Genomic DNA, 20,215 nt, shown 5'->3' with positions numbered 1-20,215 from the left:
GCCCTGGGGCAGCCCGTCAGGATGGGCCGGGGCCCGCCTGCTTTTGGGCGCTGGGAGCAGGTCGCAGGGAAGAGGAACTGAGCCTTTGGAGTCTCTCTGCAGTGGGGTCCTGCTTTGGGTCACTTGCGATGGCAGCACACCCTGTCCCCAGCCTGGCAGGACCTAACCACACTCGTTTCTGTGTTCTGTGATTTTCTAGTTACGATTTCCAAGCAGTTCTGTCCTGGTGACTGTGCCCAGGTTATGACGACTAATCCCAAACCGAACAAGGCATTGAAGGTAAGCGGGGGTGGGAGTGGGCAGACCCCACCTCTGCCCTGTCCCTTCTCGGCAGCCCCTCTTCCCCTGGACGCCCCTCAGAGTGTGAGGAAGCTGTGCCCCGGGCCGCGGGCTGGGGGTTGTTGGCCGCTGGGTGTCACCGAGAGAGGCGGTGACGGAATCGGGTTGCGGCCTTGAGAGACGCCTGCGTGGAAGGTGGGTGGTGCCTGCGGCCAGGGTCGACCACTCAGCCTGGCACCCAGGTGCCCTGCAGGCACCCGTGAGTGCTGGTGGCCCGGCTCCGACTGTCCCTCAGCTTCCGAGGCTGCGGCATGCCCTTGTCTCTGGTCTCGGGAGCAGAGCGGGGAGCTCCTTTCACCTGTGGGCTGCGCGCCTCCAAGCCCCAGTCAGTACAGCGCGTGTCCCCAGGCCCGGGTGGGCTGTCCCTCCTTCCTGTCACTCTGCTGCCTGTGTCAGTTCTGAGCAGGCACTGCGGGGTCACAGGGCGGCACAGGTGGGCTGCGGCCTCGCAGAGCTTGGCCAGCGGTAGCCGGGTAATGGCCGGCGTAGCCCACGGTCCCCCTCAGGGAATGGCCTGCGGTACTGCCACCGTGTGCATGATGGCACGTGGCCCCACGGGGACCGTCCCCACCCGCTGTGGGGGAGCGAGGGCGGGCCAGCCCGTGTGCAGAGCTCGTTCCAGCCCGGACACCGGGCCACCCCCCGGGGCGTGCCAGCTGAGTCCCCCGCCCCCACACCTGGTGTCCCTGCAGGTCAAGAAGGAGGCAGGCGAGAACGGCCCGGCGCTGGGCGACGATGACCTGGTGTCCATGTCCGTGCGGGAGCTGAACCAGCACCTGCGCGGCCTGTCCCGGGAGGAGGTCGCCCGGCTGAAGCAGCGCCGGCGCACGCTCAAGAACCGCGGCTACGCGGCCAGCTGCCGCATCAAGCGCGTCACGCAGAAGGAGGAGCTGGAGCGGCAGCGCGTGGAGCTGCAGCGGGAGGTGGAGAAGCTGGCGGCGGAGAACGCCGGCATGCGGCGGGAGCTGGACGCGCTGCGCGCCAAGTACGAGGCGCTGCAGGCCTTCGCCAGGACCGTGGCCCGCGGGCCCGTCACGCCCACCAAGGTGGCCACCACCAGCGTCATCACCATCGTCAAATCCCCCTCCGTGCCCTTCTCGGCCGCCTCCTAGGGCCCGTCCCCTGGGCTCGTCAGGGGGTCCCATGGGGACAGACGCCGTGACTCCCGGGTCAGTGCAGGGGCGGGTGCCGGGTGAGGAGTGGGGTCTCCTGAGCCCGGGCGCCGCGCGCCCTCCCCCACGCCCGCCCCCCGCCGGCCTGCTTGCCCTCCCAGGCTGTCTGCCGTCAGGGGTGTGGGTCGCGCCCGGTGCCAGGCTGCGTGCAGGGGACGTCCTCAGAAGGGTCCTGGCCTTGCGGCCCAATGGCTGTGGCGCTGTGTCCCACCCCTCCCTTGGGCAGCCCGTCAGCGCGCGTCAGGCATCTGTCCCCTGCGGCGGCTGTCAGCCAGCACGGGCGCCCCTCACCGCCCTGGCTGAGCGCGGCGCCCCAACGGGAGCCACTTGTCCCCAGCATCAGTCCACAGCACGGTGCTGCTGGCCTCGACCGGAGCCCGGCCCAGGAAGCGGGTGTGGGAAGGGCTGCTCGGGGGCGGGCACGTGGGGGGCCTGCCTGCCTTCGTGCCATGCCAGTAGCAGCGGGTGGCTCGTGTCACGGTGTCCCTTGGCTGGGGGGTCCACGTGGGGAGCTGCAAGTTGCCCATGTGTCGGGGTGACGGGAGGTGGGTCCCCGGTGTGGAGCCAGAGCACTGGGAGGCTGGGGCCCAGTGCAGGGAGTGGCAGGAGGGGGCAGGTGTGCCCTGCATGGGACAGGCCGAAGCCGCCCATCACCCACGAGCATCAGTGGGGCTGGGCGGCACCCCGGTCCTGCTGCCGGAGGGGACGGGAGAGCCAGATGACAGGTCGGGGTTGAGGAGTGTGGTTGGGGGCATGGGGGGCCTGGGCGGGAAGGCCCTGGGGACCAGCCTCGGGGGCACCTGGATGATCTGTCAGCACAGAGTGGACAGGGGACACTGCAACCTTGGTGCTCAATCATCGCTCGGAACCTCCACCTGCTTTTTGGGGTGCTTGGAGCCACTGATGACCTTGGTGGCCTTTACCGGGGCTTCCTCCCCTGAGAGCTGCTGCAGGGGTTTGCGCGTCCAGCTGTGGCCCACCCCTTTCTGCCCTTTCCTGCCCCTTCCCCGAAGATGCCCAGTGAACTGCAAGCCAGGCCCACCACTGGCCCATGGCCGCTGGGCTCCGGCCCCCCACCAAGACTCCCAGCAAGCTGCAAAGGCCCCCGCCGGGCCCCGCAGCGCCGGGAGGAGCAGACAGCTCCAAGCGCTTCCTCCGGCCTGCTGCTCTGTCTCGGCAGCAGCGGGCACAGAGCGACTGGGTCTCTGGCCAGTGGCATTGCCATGCGGCGCCCTGTCCTGGGGGAAGGTGACAGTCTGGGGCTGGGTCCTCACGAGCTGAGGCCCACTGGGGAAGAGGCAGCTCTCGAGGCCATGGCCGAGGTCGGTAATCCACATTGGATGTCAGTAGGGACTGGGGGATATTTAAGAGAGAGAAGTATATATATATAAAACTATATTCACACCTCACCGTACGTTTTGTACTTTTCCCTCCTGTTTGACACTGTACGTTAGAGCGGATCTGCGGCCTGGCCGGGCGGGCATGGCAGGCGGCCCGGTGTCTTTGTGGGCCAGCTCGCAGCTCCACAGAGGGAGGCAGGGCGCCCACCGCCCCGACCCCCGCAGCCCCCGCTGATGGCTGGGCCCCTGGGCCTGGGGCCTGGCAGGTGCCCCACTGGTGGCTGCACTGAGCTCCCAGACTGCCCTGTCCTGAGGGACACAGGTGGGCGAGCGCTGGCCGTGGGCCCCTCGGCCCCAGGCTGAGGGCGCTCCCGTGGCCGGAGGGCTGTGGTTCGTGCCGTCCCCCCACCCCCCGGGGACCGGGGCCACGGAAGATGGCGCGTCCCCCGTGCTTTCTCTCTTCCTTTCAGATCATCAGAATTTCACTGTCACGATTTAGTGTATGTTTTTATTTAAGAGAAGCGGCAAGCGTCTTCTGTAGCGTGGGCTTGTCTTCCTGTCCCTTGTGCTTCAGAGCACGTCCTTCCCGGAGAAGGCAGCCCCTTGCCTTTCCTGGGTGACAGGGCCTCTGGGTGTGAGCCACACGGGTCTCCCTCGCTCCGGCCGCTCAGCAGTTTCATGTCAATATTTATTTTTGTGCTGCTTTTATCGTGGTATAAATTATTGAGAGGAGGCCGTCCGTGGTGTGCCCTTTGCCCGCCCCGTCCCCACGGCCACCACCTAATTTATTGCTGTACATCTCTGCTGTGACGCTTTTGTACCTTTGCAATAAAGAGTTTTCTGGTTTCAGATCCATCTCGCTCCGTAGTTGGTGCTCTGGGACATGGAGTGTGCTGCACCCCCTTATCCCAGCCCATCGGGCACTGCAGACCTGCGTGAGGACAGCCGGGGTGGGGGGGCAGGCACACTTTCTGGATGGCGGGCATGGTTCCAGGGACCCCACGTGCCCTGACCGGGAGCCCCGGGCCATGGGGGCCTTTCCAGCTAGGAGTGCCCCTGTCCCCGGGTGGGTGCCGGTTGCTGGGCCAGGCCTGTCACCTGGGGTTGTTGGCTGGGACTCTAGATGAGCTGGCGGGAGGTTGGGGTTGGCCTGGGGAGGAGAGCAGAGTGCCTGCAGGATGGCCTAAGGTAAGCGCATCCCCCCCACAAAAAAGCCGGGAGTGAGGGTCCACCCCAGCTGCCCTTCCGTGGTGAGCAGCCCCCCACTGTCCCTCCCAGGGGCAGACAGGTGAGCACCTGGCCTCGGCCTCTGAAAGAGGGTCAAGCCTGCAAGTCAGTCTGGTGTCGGGGCTTCTGGAACCTGCCAGGTCTCCTGCCCCACTGTGCAGAGCTGACCAGGACAGCGAATTGTCATAAATGGCTGCAGTGTGGCCACACGAGTGACTTCCTGCGTGACCCGACCAGTCCCTTCCTCTCTAAGCCTCGAGCTCCCTCCTGAGATGATAACTGCTCGGCACAGTGGCCCCGGGACCAGAGCTGCTGACAAGCCTGTGGGCGTGAGCTGGAGAGGCACAGACCCAGCCTGCGCTGGGCTTCTGGAGAGTTATTCCTGGACACCCTGCCCCAGGCCGCCTGCCTGTTCTCTGGGTGGGATGCTGGGGCCACTTCACGGATGAGAACGCCAAGGCTGGGACCAGCCACCCCTGCCTGCCTTGGCTACCTCTGGCCACGTGGCATCTCGGGGAGGCGAGGCCAGCAAGGCGCAGACAGCAGCCCCGCTCTGCCCAGGGCCTCTCGCCGCCTGCACGTAGCCAGAGCTCTGGGCCCCATGTCTCATCCTCATGGCTGTGCTCTGTGCTGTCCTGGGGGCCAGGACCAGGGGAACTGGCCTTCATGGAGTTGGCCCACCTCTTGCCATCTGTGAACTTGGGCAAGTGGCTCCGCTGGGGCCACCTTCCTCGGCTGCCGTGAGGATCAGGTGTGCCCTGACCCGGTCCCTGGCACACAGCGGCTCGGGAGAAGCTGGCCTGCTTCCCCACCCAAAGCACGGAGCCCAGCAGGCTGTCTGCCCCATCACGGGCCTGGCCCGAGGGCGTCCGACAGCCAGGAGCCCACACGTGGCTCTCCAGCCCTCTGTGTACACAGCTTTGGCCCCACCAGACTCCCTCTGTGGGTAAGGGGCTGTGGGCAGCACCCCGCCCACGGCAGGGCCTGGCATCGTGCCTCCAGCTGCAGCCTCCAGAAAGCCTCCCTCTTAGGCTGCAGGTCCTGGGGAAGCGCTGTGCCCTCCCCAACCTGCGGACTGCGATGCGGGTGGCCTGGGAGCCGCGTAGGCGCCGATGGGGGCGCAGGGAGTGCCCGCTGCAGGGGAGCACGATAAGGCGGGTGGGGGACTCTCCAGCGGGCACCAGGGGAGGCTAGGCCCGTCTTATCACGCAGCCAGCTGTGCCCTGTGAGAGGCCACTGGCCCTGAGTCCCATGTCCCCAACCCAGGGAGCAAGGAGGCAAGAGGGACCCGAGGTCCAGCCCTGCTGAATCCCTCTGAGACCCTTGGTGCTTTCCCAGGCCCAGCCACAGGTGCACCGGGAGGTGCCCCGGCCCTCCCCCCACTACCCCAACCTGGCTGCTTCTCTGCCCCCTCTCCTGTTATCACAGCTTCCGGAGGCCAGGCCTGTGTCCCAGGCTCGGCCCTCTCAGCTCTCGGGCACCCACCTGGAGCACGCAGGGACAGAGAACGGGGAGGCGGGCTCCAGGTGCCAGCCCCTCCCCACCCCTGGGCTTTGCACAGGTGGCCTCGCGACCCTCTGCGGGCAGGTCCAGCGTGAGGCCCGTTCTGAGGAAACACCCAGCCTCAGCACAGCCACCTCCTGACGGTCCAGCTATCAGGGGCCAACCCCGCCGGAACAGAGGCCAGGAGAGCCGCTGGAAACCCAGGCGTTTATGTGTAAACAAGTGGGGTGGCTGGGAGCCTACTAGTCTGGGGGCCCCGGGCACCCCCAGGTCCACATTAGGCACATCCTGCCCAGGTGAGGGGCCAGCCCCATAACTGGACAGTGTGTGGAGCAGTGCTGGCCCCTCTCCCAGGAGCCCACGGGGGCCACAGCAAGGCCCAGCTGAGCCGCCCCGCCCCCTGCGCGCCCGCGGCTCGAGCGCTGTCTGCCGGCCAAGCTCCCCGGCCACCCTTTCCCACCGCAGCCCAGCCTGGGATCTGTCTATCAGGAAGGCCATGCTGTCCCTGCCGTGTCGGTGGCCATGTGTGAGCTAACAAGCTGCAGTACCCTCTCCCGGGGCGGGCAGGGTGGGGGAGTGGGCTCCACAGCCTGGCAGGAGGTCTCCCTGGAGAGGCTTGAACTTTGGCAAGTGGGCGGTGGGCAAGGGGCCCTGTCCTTCCGCGGAGGCCGGGACCACCCAGTCCTTATAGCTCCTCCGAGGGGATCAGCACCCTCTTCTCCACGCTGCGGCTCTTCCTGCCTCCGCCAGACTGTCCGGCCACGCTGGGGTGGGTGCCAGGTGAGGGGAGCCTGCCCAGGCCGGGCCCCGATGCCTCCTGCGTGGCCTGCTGCGCGTAGTGCTGGTACGTGGGCGAGAAGTTGTGGATGGCGTCCTGCACGATGTCCCGCGGGCTCACAGTCTCCTTGAGGCCACTGGAGATGCTCTGCAAAGGTGCCCCTGGGCCTGGGGCGGCAGTGTGTGCGTGGGTGGGGGCTGGGGGCTCCCTGGGCTCGTCTGCTTCCCGCGGACCCGTAGCCCGGGTGGCCTGGCTTGTTCCTGCCGTCCTTGGGCTGCCCAGGACTGGGCTCTTGCACCTCTAGGTCCTGGCCTCGGCCAGCAGAGAGAGACTCCCAAGACCCCCAAATGCCAGCCCTGCTCCTCTGTCTACGGCTGTCCGAGCCCACACCGGGACCGCAGGAGAGAACACTGTAGCTGGCCCCCACCTTCCCTCCAGGCTACCGGGCGCAGCCACAGGCCATGCCTACCCAACCAGGCTAGTCACTCAGGACACCAGGACCGGCCAGCCCTTGCCCCTCCAGCCCCGGCGGCACCCACCCTCATCACCGCAGGGGCCTCGGGCCCAGCCGCCGGTCCCCTGCTCAGACCGCGGGCTTCTGCTGCCAGCCTGCCCGGTCTCTCCCCTGAGCCAGGTGCAGGCCGCGTGCCTGTCTAGGATCTCGGGCCTCCCTATCTCTCAGGTGGGCATCCCCTGGGCTATGTGGGGAACATAGTGCCCAGGGGGCCCAGGGGAAGGCAGGGCCGGGCACACCCACCCCACGCCATAACTATGCCGGCCCGGGAGCTGCACACGGTCCAGCCCACTGGCAGGGCCCATGTACCTGGCGAGTTGTCCTTCTCCGCATACACCTGGCAGGTGAAGGCATAGCGCAGGGCGATGGAGGCAAACAGCATCTCGATGCAGATAATGAAGTTCTGGTAGCCGGCGGCCAGCGTGCCGGCCCCCACCCTGCTCCCATCTGTGGTCTGGACCTCAGGGATGACCCCGCACCTCTCCAGAATGGCCAGCAGCATCCCTGTGAGTGGTGAAGGCCACTTAGGTACCCGCCCCGAACAGGAGGCCGAACTCGCACTGACTCTAGCCAAGAATCCCACCAATGCTGGCTTTGGGGTCTTGGTGGGGGTCTGAGGAGAGGATGAGGCTCAGGCCCCTGCAGAGGCTCCTGGGCTGGCCCTGGGGCGTCCACCACAGAGGGGGAGAGCAAGGTTTGCAGGGGCCCGAGAAGCTGGGGTCTCGGCACAGTGGACCTCCAGGGGCTCCCCAAGGGTCTCCCTGGCTTCCCCAACCGCAGGCGTGGGCCTGCTGCGTTGTCCGACTCCGCCAAGTGCAGGGTCGGGTCCCCTCCACCGCCGGCATGTCCGCACCAGAGCTGTCCATCCTCCCGCTGAGAGGGCTGTGTCACTGACCTACGCTACGCTGGGCCCGAGGGCCCTGGGGGTGGAACCCTCAGCCGCCCCACCCACCCTGCCAGAAAGAGAGGAAGATGACGGCCTTGATGGTGAGGAACTTGAGGACCGGCTCGAAGGGCTGCAGGAGCTCCCTGGTGGCGAAGTAGAAAAGGAACAGGGCGTAGAGAGCCAGGCTGACGGACATGTTGTAGATGAGAGTGACGTAGAAGTAGCCGCTGTGGACGCTGGGGCCAGAGCAGGTGCCAGGGGTCAGAGTGGGACCCGCGACCTCTGCGCCCTCCCCACCCGTGACCCAGACCCGCAGCTGTCGTCTGGGGGGCACGTGGCACCTAAGGGGAGTAGCCAGGAGCCGGGGGCAGTCGGCAGGGGTCCTTGCAGGGCGTCCTGACGGAGGCAAGATGCGGCCTCCTCCTGCCCCCTCCCCGTCCACCTGGGGACAGCCTGAAGGAACGGCCCCCTGCGTTGTGGACACAGCACACGTGTGAGCATGCGTGTGAGCGTGTGCGAGTGTGTGCACGCGGGCACTGTGTGCACGAGCACGTGTGAGCACGTGTGTGAGAGCAGGCATGTGTACATGTGAGTACTGTGTGTGCATGAGCGTGTGTGAGCACACGTGTGAGCATGTGTGAGATGTGGGCCTTGGGCCACTGCTCTGAAGTCCAGCCCTCGCTGTCCCCCAGGCAGGCCGCTGCGGAGCGGGGCGGCCTCGCAGCCCGGGCCCACACCTGGGGGTGGGTTTGCCACGGCCTCGCCGAGAGGGGAGGCCGTCCTCACGTGCAGAGCCCCGCCTGCCTCCCAGCAGCCCGGCCGGGCCCGCCCTCCCTGCCAGCCTTACTTGAAGTCCCCATCGTGGTATTTGCCGACCGCCTGCAGCACGATGGTGACTAAGGCCATGACAGGCTTCACAACGCAGAACTGCAGCGTGGCCTGGAGTGGGGGAGCGGAGTGAGGGGTGCGGCTGCGCGGGCAGCACGTGGGCAGCGAGGGGCGGCTGGGGAGGCCGGGCAGCCCGCTCACCTGCTTGCAGAAGCGCAGGAACCCCACGGAGTAGGCCACGCCCCGGAGGCAGCAGGTGCCGTAGAGGCAGCTGGACCTGTGCGTACAAGTCCCCCGGTAAGCCCCTGGAGGACACGGCCCTGGCCACCCGCTGCCGGGGCGTGGGGGGGGCGGGGTGCTCACTGGACGGGCTTTCCCCGGATCTCGGCCATGATCGTGCTCTCGCCCCCCAGGTACTGGAAGCAGAGGCTCAGGAAGCTGTAAATGACAAAGGCTGCGGGCCCAGGGCGGGCGCGGTGGCAGTGAGCCCGGGCGCCCGCGCAGGCACCAAGCCGGCACCACGCCTCCCGGCCCCACACTGGACCCCCACACAACTCCTCGGTGTCCTTGGAGGACAGGCTGAGGGGCAGGTCACACGGCAGGACCCTCCCCTCCTGGGGGCTCCCAGCCTGGCCCTAGGACCACAGGCCACCCCGGCGTCCCCAGCAGTCCCTGCGGCTCTTACGCCCCCGCCCTGTCTAGGGCCCCACGTCCCGCCCCGGCTCCAGGCAGGCCTGGCTGTAGCCTCAACGCCCCCCTTGGGAGTCCAGGAGTTCTGTGTCCCACGTCCACGAGCTCCCCTGGGCACCAGTGACCCCACGGCCCCTCACTCGGCCCAGCCGCCGGCCTCCTGGGCCCTCACGGCTGCCCTCGGAGCCGCGGCTCACCTTCATAGCAGTCTCGCATCGAATCCAGGTAGATGTAGTGCTGGCGGGCCCCCAGGAGGAGGAGGCTGAGCCAGGAGCTGAAGGCGTAGACGGGCACGATGAGGAGCAGGCGGATGATGTAGCGCTGCTCGTTGGGGACGGTGTAGAAGCGCAGGTGCAGGTAGATCTGGGAGTGTGGAGCGAGGCCGGGCTTGGGGACCTTGGGACGACGTGGGGCCACCCGCCACCCCCGCTGCGGGCCACCGTGAGCGGACACTCATTTGCCCGTGGCTCGTGCATTTGGTCACCCAGCCCAGGAGACTCCCAAGGGGCCGGTCATTCCGGAAGGCAGGCTGGCATTTCCACGGGGACGGGAAAAGGGCTGGGACCCTCTGACCCCTGTGGAGGATTTGCTCATGGCGATGCACTGTGACCGCCACACGTGGTGGCGGCTGGCTGGTCACGTGCTGCAGCCACCCACGGGCACACGGCGGGGAAGAGGGCACGTGCTCTGATAGAACGTGACGTGGAAATGTCAGGACGAGCCGAGGAGGGCGCCAAGCCTGCAGGCGACGCACGGTCGGGCGCGAGCAGAGAGCCCTGTCCCAGGCCCGGACGGCGGGAAGTGGGCGTGAGAGCTCCCCGCAAGCCTTGCAGGGTCCTCCGCATCATCCACGAGAACGCGGAGACCCTGAGTGTCTTTACGGGGAGGAGGCACCGGGAAGCCGGATGCACAAGTGGCTGGCCGTGGTCTCGCATCACCCCCGGAAGGCCTCCTGGAGGAGGTGGCGTGCGTGGAGGAGGAGAGGGTGGCGAAGGGCAGGCTGGGCAGAGGGAGTGGCGTGTGCGGAGCCGTGCGTGCCCGGCTTCCTAGGGCTCAGCACGGGGAGAGGCGGGACAGGGACAGGCCCCTTATCAGCCGCTCCCTCCCCAGCTGGAGCAGTGGGCAGGGCGCGACCAGCCCCGGGAGACCTGGACTCTGCTCCCGGTGCCAGCACTGCCTGGCAGGGTGGCCCTTGGCGAGCCACTGTCGTCTTCAGCCTACTTCCTGTCTTTAAAGCGAGAGGCTGCGTTCCTTTCTGTCCTGTTGGGCTCGGATGGGCAGAGGGGCTGGCAGTGGAGCGGGCAGCAGAGCCCGGGAGCTGTGGGCAGCAGGGCCCGGGATCTGCAGCCCGCCGGGTCTCCGTCAGCCCTGTCTGGGGAGTAGGGCCCCGGGAAGCTCAGGCATACACTCACTGGTCCCCAAGTTACAGGAGGTCCAGGCTAGACAGAGGGAAGCCAAGGCCCAGACTGCGGTTGCTGGGCGCCTGTCCCCTGCTTCTCTTTGTCCTAGAGATCACGGCCTACCCCAGACCTGACCATTCTGCCACCGGGTAGGAAGGCGTGGTTCCCGCCAAATGCAAGCGTGTCACCCACCTGTCGAGGTGCCGAGGGCAGCTAGGCGAGACTCGGCACCAGCACTGCCTCTTGCAGGCAGTCCTCCCTGACGGCCCCCACGTGGAGGGACCATCTCCCCAGCCCCTCCCAGCTGCACCTCAGTCCCCGTGGCCCACGCTTAACATTTGTCATGTGTACTGTGTGCCTGGTTATTCGAGGCCAGACAGATGACTCACTGAGACGGCCACCTGCTTCCCTGCCTGCCGGTCTCCTGATGGCCCCTGCCCCCGGGCTCACCCACCAATCCGGTCCCTACGCCAGTGCCAGCCGCACTGTCCTGACGGTGTCCTCGCGGCCGCCTGTCACCAGGCTGAAGACCACACCCCGCATTGATGTTCGAGGCCGCCACATGTCCCGAGTGCCTCCAGCCCAGGCGGCCCTCTCCGGCCCGCCAGGGGCTCCTGCTCCCAGCTCCCTGCCTCTTGGGCCAGGTCTGCCCTTCCAGCCCTTTCCGCAAGCCCGAGAACTCTTAGGGCCTCAGCGGCCGGCCCCGCCTCGGGACCGTCCCGCCACCGGGCCTGGCGCTGCTCCTTCTAGGGGCTGTCCTGTCCCCCCAAGCCAGGCACGTAGCCTCTGTCCCCTGCATCCCTCCCCAGAAGCCACCCTCTGACCCCGTTCTCGGCTCCCCCGAGTGGAGTCGCAGCCTCACCGGCCTTTCCGGGGTGCCGTGCGTCTCTGTCCTCTGGTCTGTGAAAGGGGACACCACCGACCTCAGTGGACAGGCTGACGAAACGCTCTCAGTGAAGGCCCTCTGCCCTCTGCCTGGCAGAGCCCGCCGTCCTCAGGCCCAGCTCCTGAGGAGCCGGCCCCTCTGCCCCACCGAGCCTGCCGAGCCGCCTCTGAGTGGCCCTGGCCACTGCTCCATGTAGCAGGGCCTCTGACATCAATGCCAAGGCCAGCGTTTCAGACCCCACGGTCCCGGCGGGGCCAGGCTGAGCCGAGGCCATGGCCCCCTAAGGCGGTGTCATGAGGAGATGCAGAGGAGAGGGCTTACCTGGTGGCAGGTGAGCAGCAGGGCGGTCCACACGAAGACGCCCGAGACGCCGCGGGCCAGCGCCGTGGTGAGGAAGAGCGTGGAGGCCCCCTGGGAGCTGTTCCCCGCGTGGTCCGTCTGCAGCCCGGCGGGCATGGCCGGAGTGGCGCTGGGCTGCGGCCAGGCCGCCGACACCAGCGGGGCGCCGGCCGTCCCCGGGAGCCCCACGGCATTAGTCATCTGCAGAGGCGGGGAGGGCGTGGGGTGGGGAGAGGGCAAAGGTGCCCGGAGGCTGGACGCCGCCCAGGGCCCGGGGGAGGGAGGGCCCCTCCCGGCGGGAACGCCCGGAGCCGCCGGCACTGGCCCCTGTCCCTTCCACAGGAGTCGGCGTCTGGCCATCCTGCCCACTTTCCCTGAGTCCCGGTGGCCCTGGGCGCCCTCCTGCACAGGGACCCCGCTCCTTCCCGGGGTACAGCCACCTGGGCACAGACGCTAGCCACCTAACTACGGCCTGGGGCGGCGACCCCCATCTCTGGCGCCACGGGCTTGTGGAGAGCCCGCTTTCTAGGGACCAAAGACATCTGGGAAACTGAGGGAGCCCAGTTGCCCGGCTTGCCTAGGCCTGTAGCCGCGGGTGCCAGGGGGGCGAAGCAGCCCGGCTCCCACTGGCCCCCAGAGACCAGCCGGGCCAGCTGGGTGCTCAGCTTGGCCACCTGCTGGGCTCACATCCACACGCCAAGCTGCTGGGGCCCGGGCATCTCCCTCCGGTTTGCCGACCGCCCGTTCGGCCTCCCCTGCCTCCGGCCTCGGTCACAGGGCCTGGGCCTACCTTGCAGGCAGGAAGCTCTCGGCCCAGCCCCGAGAGGCCTGGCCTCCAGGGAAGCCTGGCTGGTCATTCGTGTGGCCATGTGGTCTCCAGTGGCTGCCCCACGGGGGGTGGGGCTCTGCTCGGAGGCCGTTCCAGGCCTGGGGCCACTGGTCTCACCTCTGGTGGCCCACCTGAGCTCCCGGCTGCAGGGAGGGGCTGAGGAGAGGGGAGGGGCAGAGGGCTGTCCCCTCCCACTGGGGACACTCTATCCCTCAGGCGTCTGCTCAGCGGCATCTGGCTCTCAGAAGGCTGCTGGCCGCCAGGTGCCCTCACCTGCCTGTGCCAGCTGCCACCTGGGACAGGTGGGGGCTCTGCGGGGGGACAAGCTGGGCTGGAGGCTTCTCAGTGCAGGCCCCAGTGGGGCGCGGGGCGCGTTGGGAGTGACCGCACCATGGACGCGGTTGTCATAGGGGGTGAAAGTTCCGGAGGACGTAGGCGGCAGCCACACCCATCCAGGGCGCGTTAGGCATCGGGAGTGGGTTAAGGGCGTTATGAGACTTCGTCCCAGTTTAAAAAGTCTGGTTCCCGAGAGGTGCAGCGCAAACAGTTTTGGTTTATGGGGGGGTAGGAGTGACAGGTGGGGCAGTTTTGGGTTTGGGGGAGTGGGAGTGATAGGTGGGCAGTTTTGGTTTTGGGGGGCAGGAGGGACAGGTGGGGCCCGGGGCCCGACTTGGGGGCCTGACTCCTCCGCCCAAGGTCGGCCCTGTGCCAGGGCCCCTGTGGATGGAGGCGTGCCCGCCCGGGTCTAGGAGGTGGCGGGAAGGGGGCCCTGCTCTGCATACATAGCCACCGTGCATACTGGGAAGAGGCGTCTGCTCTGTAAAGTTTTGGGGCCACACATTCCTGTCCTTTGTGACACATGACCCTTCCTGCAGGGCCACAAGGGGTCAAGGCCTGGCGGGGAGGCGGGTCAGAGAGGCTCCTCCACGTGTCCGGGGACCCCAGGGGCACAGGAGGGTCCAGGGTGAAGCCATCAGCCCCTGGGAGGCCCCGTCCAGGACAGGCCGAGACTCGGATGAAGCCCGAGGCCCCGCCTGAGCCCCCCTGCCCCGCTCTCCAGCACGCTGTGGGGGCACCGTCTGTGCCACCTCTCCTGCCTGCTGGCTCCTGCTCCTCCGCCTCGGGGGTCACCTCCTCTCTCCCATCGTCTCTTTAAGGTCCACCTGAAACCCCTGTCTAGCTGTCGGCTTCAGTTTGCTGCCTGACTTCCCTCCGCGGGAGCTTCTGGAAGCTGGTGCACTCCCACTAGGCCGGCAGGGCGGTGGTGTGGCCCGTCCCTTCTCCAGCCGAGTGAGTGTGTCCTGTGTGCCAGAGGTGCCTGCCCTGAGCCCCCGCGTGCAGCCGGTGCCCAGGGCTCTGCAGAAGCGTCGGCTCCGTGTGCGCGGGCCAGCTCCGTCCGGGGCGCTGTCCTTACAGGCAGTTCTGATAACAGCGCCTGTCGTTGCCCATGGGGACAATGGCTCAGGGACCTCAAAAGGTGAAGTCTCCAATATCGGGACACGGACAGGGCTAGCAGGGACCCGGGGGACCTGCTCACGTGACAGGTGGGGAAACCGAGGCCTGGGTCTTTCCCAGGCTGATGCCGGGGACGACCGAGTGTGCGCCGGAGTCGCCGGGGCCAGGCCTCTGGGGGCCCTGAGGGGCCCCGGCTTCGGGGAAGGACGTCCGAAGTTCTGCCCTTTGTGTCGAAGGCGATCACATGGTGAGGAGAGGCAGCACTTTCTGATGAGGCTGGTGGCACGCCGGCGGCAAGTGGGGTGAGGGGTCTGACACCCACTGAGCAGGCTTATGGCCCCTAAGGGTCCCTCATCCCCGGGAAGCCCCTTCTGCGCAAGGCTACCCCTGCTCTGGTGGTGGAGGCCAGGCCCAATGTCGTTTCTGGGCTGTTTTCACAGCTGTCTGGTGCTGTCCAGTGCTTATTCAGCCACTGCCTCCAGGAAGGCCTCCAGAGAGCCCTGTCTCCGACACTTTCCCACTCCAGAAGCTCCCGCACACTTCGGGCAATGGCTTTGCCTCACAGGGCAGCTTTGGCTCCTTCCGGCCCTCCCTGCCTAGGTCTTGTATGCATTTAATAAACCTGAGGCTCAGCACATGGGGGGCCTTCTGCCATCCCCACCCCCTTTCTTCTCTGGCTTCCTGACCTAGTCACCCTGGAGGCAGCCCAGCCCTCAGCCCCCTGTGCCGTCTATGGCTTTGGCCCCTTGGGAGCCCCTTTGCTGCTCTGGGCCTCTGCTTTCTCATCTACAAAGATGATTTGGGGCCCTCCAGCCCCTCCGTGGGCTAGGGCATGCGGTGCCCCTGCCACTGCTGGGGGCCTGGGCAACCTCACTTGCTGTGCCCTGAGCTCAGGGGAAGGGGACCATGCGGTCCTCCCAGGGCCCAGACCCCCGGAGCAGGACCACAGACAGGGCGTGGCCTGTGAGCCAGCAGGAGGCCGTGCAGGGCGAGGTGTCCATCCCCAGGTGACAGGGGGGAGCTGGCTGTGCTGAGCCCTGCACAACGAACACAGGGTGCCGGTCTGGGAAGTGAGGGGTCAGCCCCGTGTTTGGGTGGCTGGGCAGAGGCTGACTGGCTGCCTGTGGGATTCTTGGCTGAATGAAGTCTGGTCCCTGTTGACCAGTGTCACGGCCCACACCCACACAGGGGAGGCAGCCAGGCCGGCTGGGCCTGCTTGCCCTGCCTGGGGCGGGACGCTGACCAAGCCTGTGGCAGGACAGACCTGCCTGCCCAGACAAGGGTGGCCGGGGCCTCTGGCCACTGTCTGCTCTGTCCCGGTGAGGGGACCCCTGGCAGCTCCCGGCCAGCTGTGGGTGGCTGAGAAGGCACCGGCCAGTCCCAGACCTAAGGCCCTTGTCCCGACACCTGCCTTTCCCCCCCGTGACCGAGTGCCTGTGATCCTTGGCCTCGAGGCCGGCCCCAGGCCTCTTTCCAGGCAGGCCTGCCATCGGGGGATGTCTCTGACAGCACGTGGCTCCTCTCCCACCAGGGACAGGCACCCCCTCCCGCCTCGCCTGCCCCCAACGCCTCCCATAGCTAAGAGCTGCTCCCTCTGGGCTGACGGAGATGGGACCTGACACCCCGCCTCCCCAAGCCAGCCCCACCCGAGTCCTTTGGCTCTCCCCTGGGGTCCTCCCCTGCTGGCACCCAGGGAATGGCAGGACTGGCCCCCGAGCTTTGTCCCCACCACGCAGTGAGCCTTGATTCAGCTGATTCCCACCGCGGCTTGTGGCCGAGGGTGACCGCACTGGGACTCTCTGCCGGCCCAGGTTCCTGGTCACACGCGTGGGGAGCAAGGAGGAGGGGCGGTGGCTGCAGATGGGCCCTGTCCCCCCACTCACTCTGTCTGGACCCCGGGCCTTTCTCAGCCTGTTCCCACGGCGAGTGGAAACGTAGCAGGTCGGCCTCGGTCAGAGCCGGGGCTCAGTGAGCGTTGGCCTCTCGGTCACCCGTTCTTTCCAAAGTGGCCGCAGGCTGCTGCAGCCTCAGCACTCGGGCCCGGCTGTCTCCGTCAGCCCAGCGTCCCACCAGCTGGGTGCGCTGTTGTGGGCTTCTGTTCGCAGCCCACGGGGCTCACCAACCCTGCCCTCCGCCAGCCCAGGGGAGAACCAGTTCGGGGGCTCTGAGACTTCGTTTCCATGCTCCTGGCCCCCTGTCCTGCTCGTGCCCAGTCTGTTCCTCCCCCGGGCCCATTGCCTGTGTGCCCAGGGCCTGTCTGCACATGTCCATTGCCCCCAGAAGAAGCTGCCAGCCCTGGGTTTTTAACCTGGTGGGCAGGGTGCTCACCTGGGCCTGGACTAGCCAGGCTGGCCTGAGACCAGAGCATCCTGTGTCTCTCAGGGAACACGGCATTTGGGGTAGAGGGGGGTGGGGGTGGAGGGGTTGTGCCTCTCAGAATCTCAAGGCGTGAACATTTTTCTCCAGGATCCCCCACCCCCTGGGGTGCATGGGGCCCCAGCCTGGATAGCGCACCCTTCCTGTGTGCACACATGCACATACACACATGTACATGCATGCACACATGTGAATGCATGCATATACACATGTGCACGCACACGCCCCACACAGCTCACCTCCTTGGTGGCTCCCTCGGCCAGCTGGCCAGGCCCCATGGGCAGGCCTGCTGCAGGCCTCCAGGCCTGAGAGGGGTGCCCGGGCCCGCAGAGGGGCCCCTCCTGACCTCTGCTGTCCTTACAGCGGTCTGGGTCAGCCCTGGATACTGTTGCTCCTGGGGAAGCTCTGGCCTCTCCCCACATGCAGAAGACTCCACTGCCAGCCCACTCGCCCTGCCGGGAGGCCCCATCTGCCCAGGTGCACCGGGCCACACCCTCCACCGTGCCCTGCCCAGGCTGGGACTGCCATCTGTCCCATCACTGTCCAGCGGGGGGGTGCGAGCTGGCCCCAGGGATACTGACATCCAGGTGTGGACCTTTCTGGACCACTGACCAGGTGTAGCTCTGGGCGGCTGCCCCTCAGGCCCATCTGTGTGGGTGGGGGTCTGACGCCTACTTCATAAGCTGCAGTGAGGGTGACGTGGGGAGACACAGTGCCTGCCACACCCGAGCGCAGCTGTCCCCTCCCCACCTCTCTGCTTCCATTTCCTCCCTCCCCGCATCGTCCTGCACGGGGAGTGGCTCTGACCCCAGCCCTCCCACCTGTCAGCGGAGTGGCCACATACCGGCGGCCGTCCCTGGGGAAGAGCCTGGTTACCAGGGGGTCAAGGCTGCGTGGGGCCGCCCCTAGCCAGCAGGTGGGTGCTGCAGCCGCCAGCTCTGGGCCTCGGTCCCCGCATCCGTGAGGCGGGCACAGGGTCCTCATGCTCCCGGTGGCGTGGGTAACAGAGGGGGCGTGCACGCCCGCGCGCTGCCGCATGCCTGTGGCCCTGCTCGAGGATCAGCGGTCCCGGGGCTCTCTCTGGGACCCCTCTGCCATCCTCGCCCTCCCCTCCTCTCCTCCCAGCTGCCACGGTTCCTCCGGTGCCTCCCCGTCCCACACTCTGCCCCGTCTCCCCTCAGGGAGCCGGTGCGGGCGGCGGGCAGCCCAGTTCCAGCCGCCATGCAATGAGCGGTGTCAGCCTGCGGACCCTCCCTTCCTCCCTTCGCCGTGGGCCGGGGCTCAGGGCTCCGTGCAGCCGGCCTCGGGGCGCTCCAGGGGCTCACCCGAGACGCCGAGCCTGTGACACCATCGGCCGTCTGCTGTCCTCGCTCGCTTGCCACGTCGCCCCGCCACTCCTGCCCGTCCTGCGCTCCTGGGGACCCGCCGGAAAGCACATCCTCATCAGAGTGTCCCCGAACCAGGGATTAGTTTTGACAACTTCTCCCACTTCTCAGGTGCCTTTGGTTTCCTCACATTCCTTCTTAAGTCCGTGAGTCCTCGTCCCCCACCCAGTCCCCTCCCCTCGTTTCGTCCCTGTGGCACCAGCTTGGAGCCCAGGCGGCGGGTGCCTCTGCGGCCACCTCCTGCATCACTTGGCTTTCCCCGAGTCCACTCAGCGGTCGGCCACCATTCCGGTCATTTGCCCACTGCCCCTCTCCTGATGTGCACTTCAATGTAAGGCGCAGGACCAAGCAGCTGATGCCAGCGTCCTCGGCAGGTCCCTGGGTGTCTTATTCTGTGGGATTTGTTGTAACTGGTTCAGGGGGACCCAGGGCTCTGTCAGCCCCTGGATAAACCGCTTGGCGTGGGCCAGAGCCCGCCCTCCCAACCCCTCTTGACCTCTGAGGGCACGCACTGGTCGGAGTAGAGTGGCGTCCCCATGTCCACTGAGGGGCCCAGCAGGACCGTGCTGGATGGAGCACGCCAGTGGGTCCGGGGCACGGCCCCTCTGCCGGTCCGTGCTGCGTGGCTGGCACGCCAGCCCAGCGTTCATGACTCACGCTCGCCATAGCTGCTGGAAGCTGAGGTTACGGCTGGATGGTGGGGCGGATGCCACATGTGGGCCTCCCCTCTACGGAGTGACAAAGCGGACTGTCCTGCCTGTGGCCCCTGCCGGCCTATGGCTTCCGCCGCTGGAGGTGCACTTGGGGGGGGGGGCGGGGGTCCCAGGAAGGGGAGCAAGAGAGCGTGCACAAACAGCTCCTGGGGTCTGTGCCGCCGTGTGGCCAAGCAGCTTTCCCCCTGCCGATGGCACACCGAGCTGGACCCGCGCCACGACTCAAGCCTCTCAGCGTTGCGAAGGACGGTGGAGAGTGTTGAGTTATCCATTTATTTTTAATACAAAAAACATTTCTTCCAATAAGTGGTATCACACACTGAAGCCATGACTCATTCTCTCAACTCTCAAACACATGCAACTGCTTGAACCCTGGTGAGAACGACTCACGACTGTCCCAGCACACGCTCCACGGACAGTGTCAGCAGCCTAACGAGTCTGCCGGAGACGTGCACGTTGCTCCTGGCTTCTGAAGCGAGACCCGAGAAAGCTCCCTCGCCAGAATGACCGAAGGAGGGGTCTTCAAATCATTGGGAGGGTGTCTGCGCAGCAGGTGGGACTGCTGACTCCGGGGTCACCACACCTGGCACGTCTGGATCACCTCCTTCAAGGCCTTCAGCCCCTCCATGCTTCTGTCCTTCATGGCCATGGCGAGAAGAACCGCTCTGTTTCCAGCTTCTTGAGACACAAACGTCACCAGATTCTTTGCAAAGACGTGGATGAGAGGCTGAAGGGGAGAAAACCACTTTAACTGCAAGAAATGTTTTTTTTCTTAACACCTTCATCAAGTAACCCCCAGGAACCCAGACTGGCATTGCAGGCCACCATCAAACCACCACCCAAGCAGTTCGCCGTGACAGTGACTGAGTTTACTGTGGCTTAGAACACTCCAGTCATAAACAGACTGCTAAGGAGGCACTGCGAGGTTTCTCCTCTGCTTCCCGAGACCGTCTCTCACGGCTCTCTGGTCTGGGAGGACCCACGAAAACCACGTCTGCAGAGGGGAACCCTAATCTCACGGAGGGCCTTTGCACAATGGAGCAAGGGCAGCCACTCGCAACCGCCACGCACCACGACTGGGTCCAACTGAGGGGTGGCCCACGTCAGAAAATCAACACCTCCACTTGCCCGCTGGGTAGAATACTGATGGGCTGGGGAAGGCACTCCCCACCGGCAGGCGGGTGCCCTCAGACTCAGGAAGGGCCCAGAAAATGCGAGGGGGAGGGAGGGGAGCCTTGCCTACCAGGCACCCCGGGTCCCTGACAAGTTACAGCCACACGCGGCCTTCCCTCCACCACGGGACCCCTTCCCAACCGCTTCACCTCGTCCTGCCCCAGAAGGACTTTCGTAGTGAGCACAGGCTTGCTGATGTCACCGGCCGCATTGCTGGGCTCCAAGGAGACCAGGGTGCCCATCTTCCCGAACTGCGTCACCACCACCAGGATGTGACTGCTGAAGGCTGTGCAGACCACCTGGGTGGGGACGCCGCACACCACTTCGCTCTTCTGTTTGGACGTCAACAGCGGCTTGCCTTCCATGGCTGGCTGACTTCAAC

General features: G+C 66.6%; 3 protein-coding genes across 11 annotated transcripts in view; 1 reads left to right on the top strand and 2 right to left on the bottom strand.

Annotated features, from left to right (window-relative positions):
- Positions 1–2,974, top strand: part of MAFK (MAF bZIP transcription factor K) — a 9,303-nt gene extending 6,329 nt beyond the window's left edge. For all 8 annotated transcript variants that reach the window (XM_023522386.1, XM_023522387.1, XM_011378524.2 and 5 more), the window contains exons 2-3: positions 200–279; positions 1,032–2,974. In XM_023522386.1, the coding sequence (XP_023378154.1) occupies positions 244–279; positions 1,032–1,451 (456 nt within the window). In that variant the 5' untranslated portion in view covers positions 200–243 and the 3' untranslated portion in view covers positions 1,452–2,974. The remainder of the gene's footprint in view (positions 1–199; positions 280–1,031) is intronic.
- A 2,797-nt stretch (positions 2,975–5,771) lies between these two features.
- Positions 5,772–12,879, bottom strand: TMEM184A (transmembrane protein 184A). 2 transcript variants are annotated; one of them, XM_011378521.2, is made up of 9 exons: positions 12,693–12,879; positions 11,885–12,103; positions 9,475–9,640; positions 8,951–9,041; positions 8,789–8,864; positions 8,607–8,698; positions 7,826–7,995; positions 7,183–7,377; positions 5,772–6,526 (listed from the first exon to the last, which is right to left on the bottom strand). In XM_011378521.2, exons 2-9 carry the CDS (start codon positions 12,101–12,103, stop codon positions 6,267–6,269), a joined length of 1,269 nt encoding a protein of 422 aa, XP_011376823.1. In that variant the 5' UTR covers positions 12,693–12,879; the 3' UTR covers positions 5,772–6,266. The 2 variants fall into 2 exon arrangements, with proteins under 2 accessions (XP_011376823.1, XP_023378153.1); XM_023522385.1 differs by having other exon boundaries at positions 7,826–7,902.
- Positions 12,880–18,914: 6,035 nt separating this feature from the next.
- PSMG3 (proteasome assembly chaperone 3) lies at positions 18,915–20,209 on the bottom strand. Its single transcript, XM_011378519.1, has 2 exons — positions 19,983–20,209; positions 18,915–19,387 (listed from the first exon to the last, which is right to left on the bottom strand). The coding sequence occupies exons 1-2, from the start codon at positions 20,196–20,198 to the stop codon at positions 19,235–19,237; spliced, it is 369 nt and encodes a 122-aa protein (XP_011376821.1). The 5' UTR covers positions 20,199–20,209; the 3' UTR covers positions 18,915–19,234.
- Between the last annotated feature and the right edge of the window lie 6 nt (positions 20,210–20,215).

Source organism: Pteropus vampyrus, unplaced genomic scaffold, assembly GCF_000151845.1.
Source record: "Pteropus vampyrus isolate Shadow unplaced genomic scaffold, Pvam_2.0 Scaffold343, whole genome shotgun sequence".
NCBI lineage: Eukaryota > Metazoa > Chordata > Mammalia > Chiroptera > Pteropodidae > Pteropus > Pteropus vampyrus.
This window is presented reverse-complemented; position numbering and strand designations above follow the sequence as displayed.

Coding starts and splice junctions, on each gene's coding strand:
- TMEM184A (XM_011378521.2), bottom strand. CDS start 12,103: ATGACTAATGCCGTGGGGCTCCCGGGGACGGCCGGCGCCCCGCTGGTG. Junction 8,699..8,788: donor TCCTGCGCTTCTGCAAGCAG/GTGAGCGGGCTG, acceptor CCCCCACTCCAG/GCCACGCTGCAGTTCTGCGT. Junction 7,378..7,825: donor CTTCCTCTCTTTCTGGCAGG/GTGGGTGGGGCG, acceptor CACCACTCACAG/GGATGCTGCTGGCCATTCTG.
- PSMG3 (XM_011378519.1), bottom strand. CDS start 20,198: ATGGAAGGCAAGCCGCTGTTGACGTCCAAACAGAAGAGCGAAGTGGTG. Junction 19,388..19,982: donor TCCTTCTGGGGCAGGACGAG/GTGAAGCGGTTG, acceptor TCTCCCCTTCAG/CCTCTCATCCACGTCTTTGC.